General features: G+C 45.0%; 1 protein-coding gene across 1 annotated transcript in view; it reads right to left on the bottom strand.

Annotated features, from left to right (window-relative positions):
* Nucleotides 1-8,944: 8,944 nt before the first annotated feature.
* LOC115118975 (nuclear receptor ROR-alpha A-like) overlaps nucleotides 8,945-13,389 on the bottom strand; it is a 35,750-nt gene continuing 31,305 nt past the window's right edge. The window contains 2 exon segments of the mRNA XM_065027748.1: nucleotides 8,945-11,985; nucleotides 12,792-12,901. Of these exon segments, the coding sequence (XP_064883820.1) occupies nucleotides 11,827-11,985; nucleotides 12,792-12,901 (269 nt within the window). The 3' untranslated portion in view covers nucleotides 8,945-11,826.

The raw sequence follows: 13,389 nt of genomic DNA, 5'->3' as shown, positions 1-13,389 counted from the left end.
AGGTGGTGACCACAGACCACTTCTCAGTTCCTATGCTTCCTGGCTGATGTTTTGGTCACTTTGGAAAGCTGGCGGTGCTTTCACTCTAGTGGTAGCATGAGACGGAGTCTATAACCCACACAAGTGGCTCAGGTAGTGCAGCTCATCCAGGATGGCACATCAATGCGAGCTGTGGCAAGAAGGTTTGCTGTGTCTGTCAGCGTAGTGTCCAGAGCATGGAGGCGCTACCAGGAGACAGGCCAGTACATCAGGAGATGTGGAGGAGGCCGTAGAAGGGCAACAACCCAGCAGCAGGACCGCTACCTCCACCTTTGTGCAAGGAGGAGCAGGAGGAGCACTGCCAGAGCCCTGCAAAATGACCTCCAGCAGGCCACAAATGTGCATGTGTCTGCTCAAACAGTCAGAAACAGACTCCATGAGGGTGGTAATGAGGGCCCGACGTCCACAGGTGGGGGTTGTGCTTACAGCCCAACACCGTGCAGGAAGTTTGGCATTTGCCAGAGAACACCAAGATTGGCAAATTCGCCACTGGCGCCCTGTGCTCTTCACAGATGAAAGCAGGTTCACACTGAGCACATGTGACAGACGTGAGACGCCGTGGAGAACGTTCTGCTGCCTGCAACATCCTCCAGCATGACCGGTTTGGCGGTGGGTCAGTCATGGTGTTGGGTGGCATTTCGTGGTCATGGTGTTGGGTGGCATTAGGTACCGAGATGAGATCCTCAGACCCCTTGTGAGACCATATGCTGGTGCGGTTGGCCCTGGGTTCCTCCTAATGCAAGACAATGCTAGACTTCATGTGGCTGGAGTGTGTCAGCAGTTCCTGCAAGAGGAAGGCATTGATGCTATGGACTGGCCCGCCCGTTCCCCAGACCTGAATCCAATTGAGCACATCTGGGACATCATGTCTCGCTCCATCCACCAATGCCACGTTGCACCACAGACTGCCCAGGAGTTGGCGGATGCTTTAGTCCAGGTCTGGGAGGAGATCCCTCAGGAGGCCATCTGCCACCTCATCAGGAGCATGCCCAGGCATTGTAGGGAGGTCATACAGGCACGTGGAGGCCACACACATTTACTGAGCCTCATTTTGACTTGTTTTAAGGACATTACATCAAAGTTGGATCAGCCTGTAGTGTGGTTTTCCACTTTAATTTTGAGTGTGACTCCAAATCCAGACCTCCATGGGTTGATAAATTTGATTTCCATTGATAATTTTTGAGTGATTCTGTTGTCAGCACATTCAACTATGTAAATAAATAAATAAATATTTCATTCATTCAGATCTAGGATGTGTTATTTTAGTGCTCCCTTAATTTTTTTGAGCAGTGTATTTACGCTCAGTGTGTCGTCGTGATCTCTGTTGGAAAGTTTGTTTCTGTTGGTGATAAAATCATTTATATGTTTAAAGAAAATGATTAAATAATTCCACTCTGAAACCATATAATTGTATGAAATGTATTACAAGCATAAAACTATAATCTGATGATGTGTGTAGTTTTAGTCAGAATTAGAACAATGACCTTTTTTTCCTTTTAATACGTATGTCATGACCATAGTTCTTTTGTATTTTCTTTGTTTTAGTGTTGGTCAGGACGTGAGCTGAGTGGGCATTCTATGTTCTGTGTCTAGTTTTCCCGTTTCTATGTTTGGCCTGATATGGTTCTCAATCAGAGGCAGGTGTTAGTCATTGTCTCTGATTGGGAACCATATTTAGGTAGCCTGTTTTGTGTTGGGTTTTGTGGGTGGTTGTCTTCTGTCTTCGTGTGTCTGCACCAGACAGAACTGTTTCGGTTTTTTCACATTTATCATCTTTATTAAACATGATGCACACTAACCACGCTGCGCTTTGGTCCTCTCCTTCGTCCACAGAAGAAAGCCGTTACAGAACCACCCACCAAACAAGGACCAAGCGGCGTGGTAACAGGCAGCAGCAGCAGCAGGAGAGGCAGCGATATCAGGACTCCTGGACATGGGAGGATGTTTTGAACGGCAAGGGTTGCTACACATGGGAGGAGATCCTGGCTGGAAGGGATCGCCTGCCATGGGAACAGGTGGAGGAAGCTAGGAGAGCAGAAGCAGCCGGAGAGAGGAGCCAGCGATATGAGGGAACACGGCTGGCAAGGAAGCCTGAGAGGCAGCCCCTCCGTCCTTTGTCTACAGGTGCTCCCGCCTGTCCAGCGCTGCCAGAGTCTCCCGTCTCTCCCCGGAGCTGCCAGAGTCTCCCGTCTCTTCCAGGAGCTGCCAGGGTCTCCCGTCTCCCCCGGGAGCTGCCAGGGTCTCCCGTCTCTCCCCCGGGAGCTGCCAGGGTCTCCCGTCTCTCCCCCGGGAGCTGCCAGGGTCTCCCGTCTCTCCCCCGGGAGCTGCCAGGGTCTCCCGTCTCTCCCCCGGGAGCTGCCAGGGTCTCCCGTCTCTCCCCCGGGAGCTGCCAGGGTCTCCCGTCTCTCCCCCGGGAGCTGCCAGGGTCTCCCGTCTCTCCCCCGGGAGCTGCCAGGGTCTCCCGTCTCTCCCCAGGAGCTGCCAGGGTCTCCCGTCTCTCCCCAGGAGCTGCCAGGGTCTCCCGTCTCTCCCCCAGGAGCTGCCAGGGTCTCTCCGCCAGAAGCTGCCAGGGTCTCTCCGCCAGGAGCTGCCAGGGTCTCTCCGCCTCTCCGCCAGCGTCTCTCCGCCCCTCCGCCAGGGTCTCCCGTCTCTCCCCCAGGAGCTGCCAGGGTCTCCCGTCTCTCCCCCAGGAGCTGCCAGGGTCTCCCGTCTCTCCCCCAGGAGCTGCCAGGGTCTCCCGTCTCTCCCCCAGGAGCTGCCAGGGTCTCCCGTCTCTCCCCCAGAAGCTGCCAGGGTCTCTCCGCCAGGAGCTGCCAGGGTCTCTCCGCCTCTCCGCCAGCGTCTCTCCGCCCCTCCGCCAGGGTCTCCCGTCTCTCCGCCAGGAGATGTCAGGGTCTCCCGCCTCTCCGCCAGGAGCTGCCAGAGCCACCAGCCAGCCAGGAGCTGCCAGAGCTCAGAAGTTTACATACACTAAGTTGACTGTGCCTTTAAACAGCTTTGAAAATTCCATTAAGTTGAAATGTAGTAACACTCTTGGTTACTACATGATTCCATATGTGTTACTTCTTTCTTTAGATGTTTTCACTATTATTCTACAATGTAGAAAATAGTAAGAATAAAGAAAAACCCTTCAATGAGTAGGTGGGTCCAAACTTTTGACTGTTACTGTAGGTATTACATACTCAGTTAGGGACAAGATGAAAATGTCAGCGCATGCCCTAAGTACGTCCTGGTAATCCGTCTGGCCCTGCAGCCTTGTAAATGTTGACCTGAATGTTTAAAGTTCTTACTCACATTGGCTATGGAGAGCGGGATCACACAGTCATCCAGAACAGCTGGTGCTCTCATGCATGTTTCAGTGTTGCTTGTCTCGAAGCGCGCCTAGAAGTAATTTAGCTTGTCTGGTAGGCTCGTGTCACTGGGCAGCTCGCGGCTGGGCTTCCTTTCGTAGTCTGTAATAGTTTGCAAGCTCTGCCACATCCGACGAGCATCAGAGCTGGTGTAGTAGGATTTAATCTTAGTCCTGTACTTCGTCTGGATTTTCTTATGTGTCTGCCGCTTTAAAACACCATCTCTACCCTTTAGCTCAATACAGATGTGTCCTGTGGGCATTTCTGCATCTGCCAGAAGCCATGGTCTTCTGGCAGATGCAGAAATGCCCACAAGCAGGAACACCCCAAATTGCTATACAAACTTTCTAAATGTCTACAAAGAAATCAAAAGACAAGTTGTTGGAAACACTCTGCACTGGATTAACTGGGGTGGCAGATAGCCTAGTGGTTAGAGTGTTGGGCCAGTGACTGAAAGGTTGCTGGATCAAATCTCCAAGCTGTTAAAAATCTGTTCTGTCCCTGAACAAGGCTATTCCCCGGTAGGCTGTCATTGTAAATAAGGATTTGTTCTTAACTGACTTGCATAGTTAAATCAAATTATTATTCTGCGTGTGCACAGTGACTGTGTTTCCAACAACTTGTCCTTTGATTTCTTTGTAGAACTGGATTAACTGGGGTGGCAGATAGCCTAGTGGTTAGTGTTGGGCCAGTGACTGAAAGGTTGCTGGATGAAATCCCCAAGCTGTTAAAAATCTGTTCTGTCCCTGAACAAGGCTATTCCCCGGTAGGCTGTCATTGTAAAACACAGTTACTGTGCACACGCAGAATGATAATTTGATTTAACTATGCAAGTCAGTTAAGAACAAATCCTTATTTACACTGAAGGATTCCATTGTAAATCCACAGACTGTGGCTCCCCCTTGACTCACCCTTTTACCCCTTTCCTTTCCCTCTGTCCCTTCATCCCTCCTCCCCTTCATGGGTGACACACAAACACAATGTCCCTGAGCAGTGTTTCTCAGCTTTAGAACTTCCCATGAAAAGCAGAATTAAGAGGAGGAAGAGTAAAATAACTTATATGACTAAAACTAAAGGGACAATCTACCGATAGTCTTCAAACAGTACTTTAATCTCACAGAATTAGTACTTTTGATGGTTCAGAGATTGAATTCCAGATTTGACTGAGACTTTTTGTTCTGAGATGTGTCTAGAAGAACCAGTAAGTCAGAAATGTGTGTTTGTGCTGGAACAGAACACACATTCCCCAGGAAAGACCAGAGAGCACAGCAAAAAAACAGCTCAGAGAGACCACATGTAACTCTCCCTCTCACTGTTACTGTGTGGGATTGATCCTAGTCCCTGAACACTGGGCAACCTCTCTGACCGGATTTGAAGCATTTGTGGTTATAGGGCGGAGAGACAGTGGTTGTCTTAATCATGTCCTAACTCACCCCGGTCTTAGTCACTTCTCCTTGGGAGCTCAGTAAACAACATTCTTCAGTTCTCCCAAACAAACTCTTAGACCGAACAAAAGTCTTCCCATACACACAACAAAGCTCAGCTGAATGTCAGCCACTGCCACTCTCACACACAGTTAAGAAGTGGTGTCCTGTACCCACATCCAGTTAGGCTACTTTCAGCTACGAGGTACTGAAGGTACAGTCATGAAAGAAAGACCGACAGATCTGCACACTGCTGAATGCCTCTGCAGTACATCAAGGCGGGAATCTTAACTTCCACTTAACACACACTCAGCTCATTGGGTAGTCTATGAATCAAACACACACACTGCTGATACACACAGATGTCGATAGAACACACTCAGCTCATTGGGTAGTCTATGAATCAAACACACACACACTGTTGAGGACGGCTCAAAGCAGGAATGTGTGTGTTTTGTCATAGATGTGTCTTTAAAACATGTCCATTCTACCAGTGTGCAGCTGCATGCACTGAGCTCTCTCCCGCTATGTTTCTTCAAGCTCTCTCCCTTCCTGGCATGCAATTATTACAGATGATTACATTATTACAATTAAACATCCTATTTTGTACAATGGGAAAACAGACAATACAGGAACACCAGTCATTTTTTAAATCATGTCAGCAGTTTATTGGAAGCCTTTTCAATGGGAATCACCATGGTAACACTTAGAAGACAAACAAACAGAGAGAATGTTAAAGAAACAAATCTGACACGTTTACAATAACAGTCATGCCCAGAGTTAGTCATTCAAATGCCTACATACTGTAGTCCTACAGCAATATTACCCAGCATCTACGTTCTATATGTTCTATAGATGCTCATATTTACATTTCTGCCTGTCTAGGATTTCTGACTCTGTTTTACATTTACATTTACATTTAAGTCATTTAGCAGACGCTCTTATCCAGAGCGACTTACAAATTGGTGCGTTCACCTTAAGACATCCAGTGGAACAGCCACTTTACAATAGTGCATCTAAATCTTTTAAGGGGGTGAGAAGGATTACTTTATCCTATCCTAGGTATTCCTGAAAGAGGTGGGGTTTCAGGTGTCTCCGGAAGGTGGTGATTGACTCCGCTGTCCTGGCGTCGTGAGGGAGTTTGTTCCACCATTGGGGGGCAAGAGCAGCGAACAGTTTTGACTGGGCTGCGCGGGAACTGTACTTCCTCAGTGGTAGGGAGGCGAGCAGGCCAGAGGTGGATGAACGCAGTGCCCTTGTTTGGGTGTAGGGCCTGATCAGAGCCTGGAGGTACTGAGGTGCCGTTCCCCTCACAGCTCCGTTTTAATGCAACACACAGACTATTTTAAAGCTGGATAGAGACAGATAGGATTGTTGGTCAAATTCGATCCACACACAGTTCATTGAGAAGACTAGCTATATACTTGACTGTGTGTTTGGGTCCTGAACCGTGGGGCCCATTGGCTATAGCTCAGGTACTCAGTCTGATGGGTTAGCCAACTCTGTAAAGTCACACATTTAAAAACAACTCAGAAAACACCCATTAGATTTCATAGTGATCATCTAAATATGGTCATTTATACCAGCTAGCAACTGGTCTGGATACAGTCACAACAGCCGCCCCAACAGTCACAACAGCCGCCCTGAGTCAAAATAACATCATCTCAAGGAGGAAATACACTCAGATATAACACTCTCAAAAAGGAAAAACAACAATCTCTAAAAAAAAATGTGCATGAAAATAGCCTCAATGTCCAATCACTAATAGGCTACTGAGATCATTTCCTTGCTCTCTGAAATTAAAAATATATATTTATTCAACAAGTTAATAATCTTATGTATCAATGTATACACGTGTGTGTGTTTGTGTGTCTGTTTGTGTGTCTGTGCCTCTGTGTGTGTGTGTTTGTGTCTCTGAGTGTCTGTGTCTCTGAGTGTCTGTTTCTCTGTGTGTGTCTGTGTCTCTCTGTGTGTGTTTGTGTCTCTGAGTGTCTGTGTCTCTGTGTGTGTGTCTGTGTCTGAGTGTCTGTGTCTCTGTGTATGTCTGTGTCTCTGAGTGTCTGTGTCTGTGTGTGTCTGTGTTTCTGTGTATGTCTGTGTCTCTGAGTGTCTGTGTCTCTGAGTGTCTGTGTCTCTGAGTGTCTGTGTCTGTGTGTGTCTGTGTCTCTGTGTATGTCTGTGTCTCTGAGTGTCTGTGTCTCTGTGTATGTCTGTGTCTCTGAGTGTCTGTGTCTGTGTGTGTCTGTGTTTCTGTGTGTGTTTGTGTGCATGTCTGTCTACTTCTGTATGCATGTTTCTTTGTCTAATTATCTGTCAACATGTACGGTGCAGTTCAGAGGGAGTTCACAGGGAGTCCACAGAAGGCAGGTCAGAGGTGAACAGCTCCTTGTATAGAGGAGGGAAGACAGAGTGGACGGTGAGCGGGTAGCGCTGGCTGAACCAGTGCAGCTTCTCCACATGAAGACTGCACAGAGACCGCAACACTGACACCTTCTGGTAGAGCTGGGGACATCACACACACAGCTTGTCAATGACAGTTGTATTTATTTTTTATTTAACCTTTATTTAACTAGGCAATTCAGTTAAGAACAAATTCTTATTTACAATGACAGCCTACCAAAAGGCAAAAGGCCTCCTGCGGAGACAGGGGCCTGGGATTCAAATAAATCAATAAATACAACATGAATATAAGACAAACACATCACAACAAGAGACAACACAACACTACATAATGAGAGACCTAAGACAACAACATAGCAAGGCAGCAACACATGACAACACAGTATGGTAGCAACACAACATAACAACAACATGGTAGCAACACAACATGGTAGCAACACAACATGGTAGCAACACAACATGGTAGCAGCACAAACATGGTACAAACATTATTGGGCACAGACAACAGCACAAAGGACAAGAAGGTAGAGGCAACAATACATCATACAAAGCAGCCACAACTGTCAGTCAGAGTCCATGACTGAGTCTTTGAATGAAGAGATTGAGATAAAACTGTCCAGTTTGAGTGTTTGTTGCAGCTCATTGCAGTCGCTAGCTACAGCAAACTGAAAATAGGAGCAACCCAAGGATGTGTTTGCTTTGGGGAACTTTAACAGAATATGACTAGCAGAACGGGTGTTGTACGTGGAGGATGAGGGCTGCAGTAGATATCTTCGATAGGGGGGGGGAGTGAGACCTAAGAGGGTTTTTACAAATAAGCATCAACCAGTGGGTCTTGTGACAGATATACAGAGATGACCCGTTTACAGAGGAGTATAGAGTGCAGTGATGTGTTATATGAGGAGCACTGGGGACAAATTTGATGGCCGAATGGTACAGAACATCTATCCACCCGAGAACACCCTTACCTGCCGATCTATAAATGATGTCTCTGTAATCTAGCATGGGTAGGATCATCATCTGAATCAGGGTTAGTTTGGCAGCTGGGGCGAAAGGAGAGTGATTACGATAGAGGACACCAAGTCTAGATTTAACTTTAGCCTGCAGCTTTGATATGTGAGAAGAGAAGAGAAGGACAGTGCACCGTCTAGACATACTCCCAAGTACTTGTATGAGGTGACTACCTCACAGAGGTAGTAATAACACCTGTGGGAGGAGGGGAATTCTTCTTACCAAACCACATGACCTTTATTTTGGAGGTGTTCAGAACCAGGTTAATGTTGGAGAAAGCTTGTTGGACACTAAGAAAGCTTTGTTGTAGAGAATTTAATACAAAATCCGGGGAGGGGCCAGCTGAGTATAAGACTATCATCTGCATATAAATGGATGAGAGAGCTTCCTACTGCCTGAGCTATGTTGTTGATGCAAATTGAGAAGAGTGTGGGGCCTAGGATCGAGCCTTGGTGTACTCCCTTGGTGACAGGCAGTGGCTGAGACAGAAGATTTTCTGACTTTATACACTGCACTCTTTGAGAGAGGTAGTTAGCAAACCAGCCCAAAGACCCCTCCGAGACACCAATACTCCTTAGCAGGCCCACAAGAATGGAATGGGCTACCGTATCAAAAGCTTTGGCCAAGTCAATAAAAATAGCAGCACAATATTTCTTAGAATCAAGGGCAATGGTGACATCATTGAGGAGTTTTAAGGTTGCAGTGACACATCCATAACCTGAGCGGAAACCAGATTCAATACCCGAGAGAATACTATAGGCATCAAGAAAGTCGGTCAGTTGATTATTGACACGTTTTTCCAACACTTTTGATAAACAGGGCAAAATAGAAATAGGCATAATTTTATTTTTTTATTTCACCTTTATTAGACTAGGCAAGTCAGTTAAGAATCACAGGACAAGTACGATTAGAAACATGTCCAATAAGGACAAGTTATTAGAAACATAGCTACTGTGCACACGCAGAATAATAATAATTTGATTTAACTAGGCAAGTCAGTTAAGAACAAATCCTTACTTACAATGACAGCCTACCGGGGAATAGCCTTGTTCAGGGGCAGAACGACAGATTTTTAACAGCTTGAGGATTTGATCCAGCAACCTTTTAGTCACTGGCCCAACACTCTAACCACTAGGCTATCTGCCACCCCAGTTAATCCAGTGCAGAGTTAACACTGAAGGATTCCATTGTAAATCCACAGACTGTGGCTCCCCCTTGACTCACCCTTTTACCCCTTTCCTTTCCCTCTGTCCCTTCATCCCTCCTCCCCTTCATGGGTGACACACAAACACAATGTCCCTGAGCAGTGTTTCTCAGCTTTAGAACTTCCCATGAAAAGCAGAATTAAGAGGAGGAGGAGGAAGAGTAAAATAACTTATATGACTAAAACTAAAGGCACAATCTACCGATAGTCTTCAAACAGTACTTTAATCTCACAGAATTAGTACTTTTGATGGTTCAGAGATTGAATGCCAGATTTGACTGAGACTTTTTGTTCTGAGATGTGTCTAGAAGAACCAGTACGTCAGAAATGTGTGTTTGTGCTGGAACAGAACACACATTCCCCAGGAAAGACCAGAGAGCACAGCAAAAAAAACAACTCAGAGAGACCACATGTAACTCTCCCTCTCACTGTTACTGTGTGGGATTGATCCTAGTCCCTGAACACTGGGCAACCTCTCTGACCGGATTTGAAGCATTTGTGGTTATAGGGCGGAGAGACAGTGGTTGTCTTAATCATGTCCTAACTCACCCCGGTCTTAGTCACTTCTCCTTGGGAGCTCAGTAAACAACATTCTTCAGTTCTCCCAAGCAAACTCATAGACCGAACAAAAGTCTTCCCATACACACAACAAAGCTCAGCTGAATGTCAGCCACTGCCACTCTCACACACAGTTAAGAAATGGTGTCCTGTACCCACATCCAGTTAGGATACTTTCAGCTACGAGGTACTGAAGGTACAGTCATGAAAGAAAGACCGACAGATCTGCACACTGCTGAATGCCTCTGCAGTTCATCAAGGGGTGAATCTTAACTCCCACTTAAGTTGAATTTTGACTCTCAATGACATCAATGCGTGACTAAGTTACATTTGAAACTCAAGTGGAAATTATGATTCAAGCCTGGACATTGCAGTCGATGAAGAAGCCGCAGCATTCAGCAGTGTGCTGGGGTCTACTTTGCTTTCACCACGATCTCTCACACACAAATACACACAGATGTCGATAGAACACACTCAGCTCATTGGGTAGTCTATGAATCAAACACACACACACTGTTGAGGACGGCTCAAAGCAGGAATGTGTGTGTTTTGTCATAGATGTGTCGTTAAAACATGTACATTCTACCAGTGTGCAGCTGCATGCACTGAGCTCTCTCCCGCTATGTTTCTTCAAGCTCTCTCCCTTCCTGGCATGCAATTAAACATCCTATTTTGTACAATGGGAAAACAGACAATACAGGAACACCAGTCCTTTTTGAAATCATGTCAGCAGTTTATTGGAAGCCATGGGAATCACCATGGTAACACTTAGGAGACAGAGAGAGAATGTTAAAGAAACACACCGGTAATGTTTGTGAAATCTGTTTACAATAACAGTCATGCTCAAAGTTAGTCATTCAAATGCCTACATACTGTAGTCCTACAGCAATATTACCCAGCATCTACGTTCTATATGTTCTATAGATGCTCATATTTACATTTCTGCCTGTCTAGGATTTCTGACTCTGTTTTAATGCAACACACAGACTCTTTTAAAGCTGGATAGAGACAGATAGGATTGTTGGTCAAATTCGATCCACACACAGTTCATTGAGAAGACTAGCTATATACTTGACTGTGTGTTTGGGTCCTGAACCGTGGGGCCCATTGGCTATAGCTCAGGTACTCAGTCTGATGGGTTAGCCAACTCTGTAAAGTCACACATTTAAAAACAACTCAGAAAACACCCATTAGATTTCATAGTGATCATCTAAATATGGTCATTTATACCAGCTAGCAACTGGTCTGGATACAGTCACAACAGCCGCCCCAACAGTCACAACAGCCGCCCTGAGTCAAAATAACATCATCTCAAGGAGGAAATACACTCAGATAACACTCTCAAAAAGGAAAAACAACAATCTCTAAAAAAAAATGTGCATGAAAATAGCCTCAATGTCCAATCACTAATAGGCTACTGAGATCATTTCCTTGCTCTCTGAAATTAAAAATATATATTTATTCAACAAGTTAATAATCTTATGTATCAATGTATACACGTGTGTGTGTTTGTGTGTCTGTTTGTGTGTCTGTGCCTCTGTGTGTGTGTGTTTGTGTCTCTGAGTGTCTGTGTCTCTGAGTGTCTGTGTCTCTGAGTGTCTGTTTCTCTGTGTGTGTCTGTGTCTCTGTGTGTGTGTTTGTGTCTCTGAGTGTCTGTGTCTCTGTGTGTGTGTCTGTGTCTCTGAGTGTCTGTGTCTCTGTGTGTGTCTGTGTCTCTGAGTGTCTGTGTCTGTGTGTGTCTGTGTTTCTGTGTGTGTTTGTGTGCGTGTCTGTCTACTTCTGTATGCATGTTTCTTTGTCTAATTATCTGTCAACATGTACGGTGCAGTTCAGAGGGAGTTCACAGGGAGTCCACAGAAGGCAGGTCAGAGGTGAACAGCTCCTTGTATAGAGGAGGGAAGACAGAGTGGACGGTGAGCGGGTAGCGCTGGCTGAACCAGTGCAGCTTCTCCACATGAAGACTGCACAGAGACCGCAACACTGACACCTTCTGGTAGAGCTGGGGACATCACACACACAGCTTGTCAATGACAGTTCTACACACTGTCCAGTGATGTCATAGAGGGTAAACACCAGTGGTGGGAAAAGTACTCAATTGTCATACTTCAGTAAAAGTATAGATACCTTAACAGAAAATTACTCAAGTCAAAGTTAAAGTCACCCAGTAAAATACTACTTGAGTAAAAGTCCAAAAGTATTAGGTTAAAAAATATACTTAAGTATCAAAAGTAAATGGAATTGCTCAAATGTTCTTAAGTATCAAAATGAAAAGAATAAACCATTTCAATGTCCTTATATTAAGCAAACCAGATGGCAACATAAAAAAAACATTTACAGCTAGCCAGGGGCACACTCCAACACTCAGACATCATTTACATATGTAGCATTTGTGTTTAGGGAGTCCGCCAGATCAAAGGCAATAGGGGTGACCAGGGATGTTCTCTTGATAAGTGTGTGAATTGGAACATTTTCCTGTCAAAATGTAACGAGTACTTTTGGGTATCAGGGAAAATGTATGGAGTAAAAAGTGCATTAACATTATTTTCTTTAGGAATGTAGTGAAGTAAAAGTAAAAGTTGACAAAAAATATAATATAGTAAAGTAAAGTACAGATACCCCAAAAACTACTTAAGTTGTACTTTAAAGTATTTTTACTTAAGTACTTTACACCACTGGTAACGCTCTCCACTCACTACTCCGTCAAACTTGAATGCGTGAGTGTGTGTCTGTGAGTGTGTATGTGCAAGTGCCTGTGTGTGTGTGCCTGTGTGTGTGCATGTATGTGTAAGTGACTATGTGTGTTACCTTGTGCTGAAGGCTCTCCTGGTTGTCTCTGCGTAGCATGTGGCTGAGGCATACCTCCAAGTCTCTTCTCATTCTATGTACTCTGCCTCTATCCTCAAGACAGGGGCGATCTACACACACACAAACAAAAATACACACAAAAAAAAGATTAAAAGAGATAAAATAGATCATTTTACACCATTAATCAGCTTATTATGTTCTATGACTTTACAGATCTATGACTTTACGGATCTATGACTATGACTTTATGGATCTATGACTATGACTTTACGGATCTATGACTTTACGGATCTATGACTATGACTTTATGGATCTATGACTATGACTTTATGGATCTATGACTATGACTTTATGGATCTATGACTATGACTTTATGGATCTATGACTATGACTTTATGGATCTATGACTATGACTTTACTATGACTTCATGGATCTATGACTATGACTTTATGGATCTATGACTATGACTTTATGGATCTATGACTATGACTTCATGGATCTATGACTATGACTTTATGGATCTATGACTCCATGGATCTATATCTATGACTTTATGGATCTATGACTCCATGGATCTATGACTATGACTTTATGGAT

This window comes from Oncorhynchus nerka, linkage group LG14 (assembly GCF_034236695.1).
Source record: "Oncorhynchus nerka isolate Pitt River linkage group LG14, Oner_Uvic_2.0, whole genome shotgun sequence".
Taxonomy (NCBI): domain Eukaryota; kingdom Metazoa; phylum Chordata; class Actinopteri; order Salmoniformes; family Salmonidae; genus Oncorhynchus; species Oncorhynchus nerka.
Note: the sequence above shows the minus strand (reverse complement) of the source record. Positions and strands in the feature narration are given on the sequence as shown.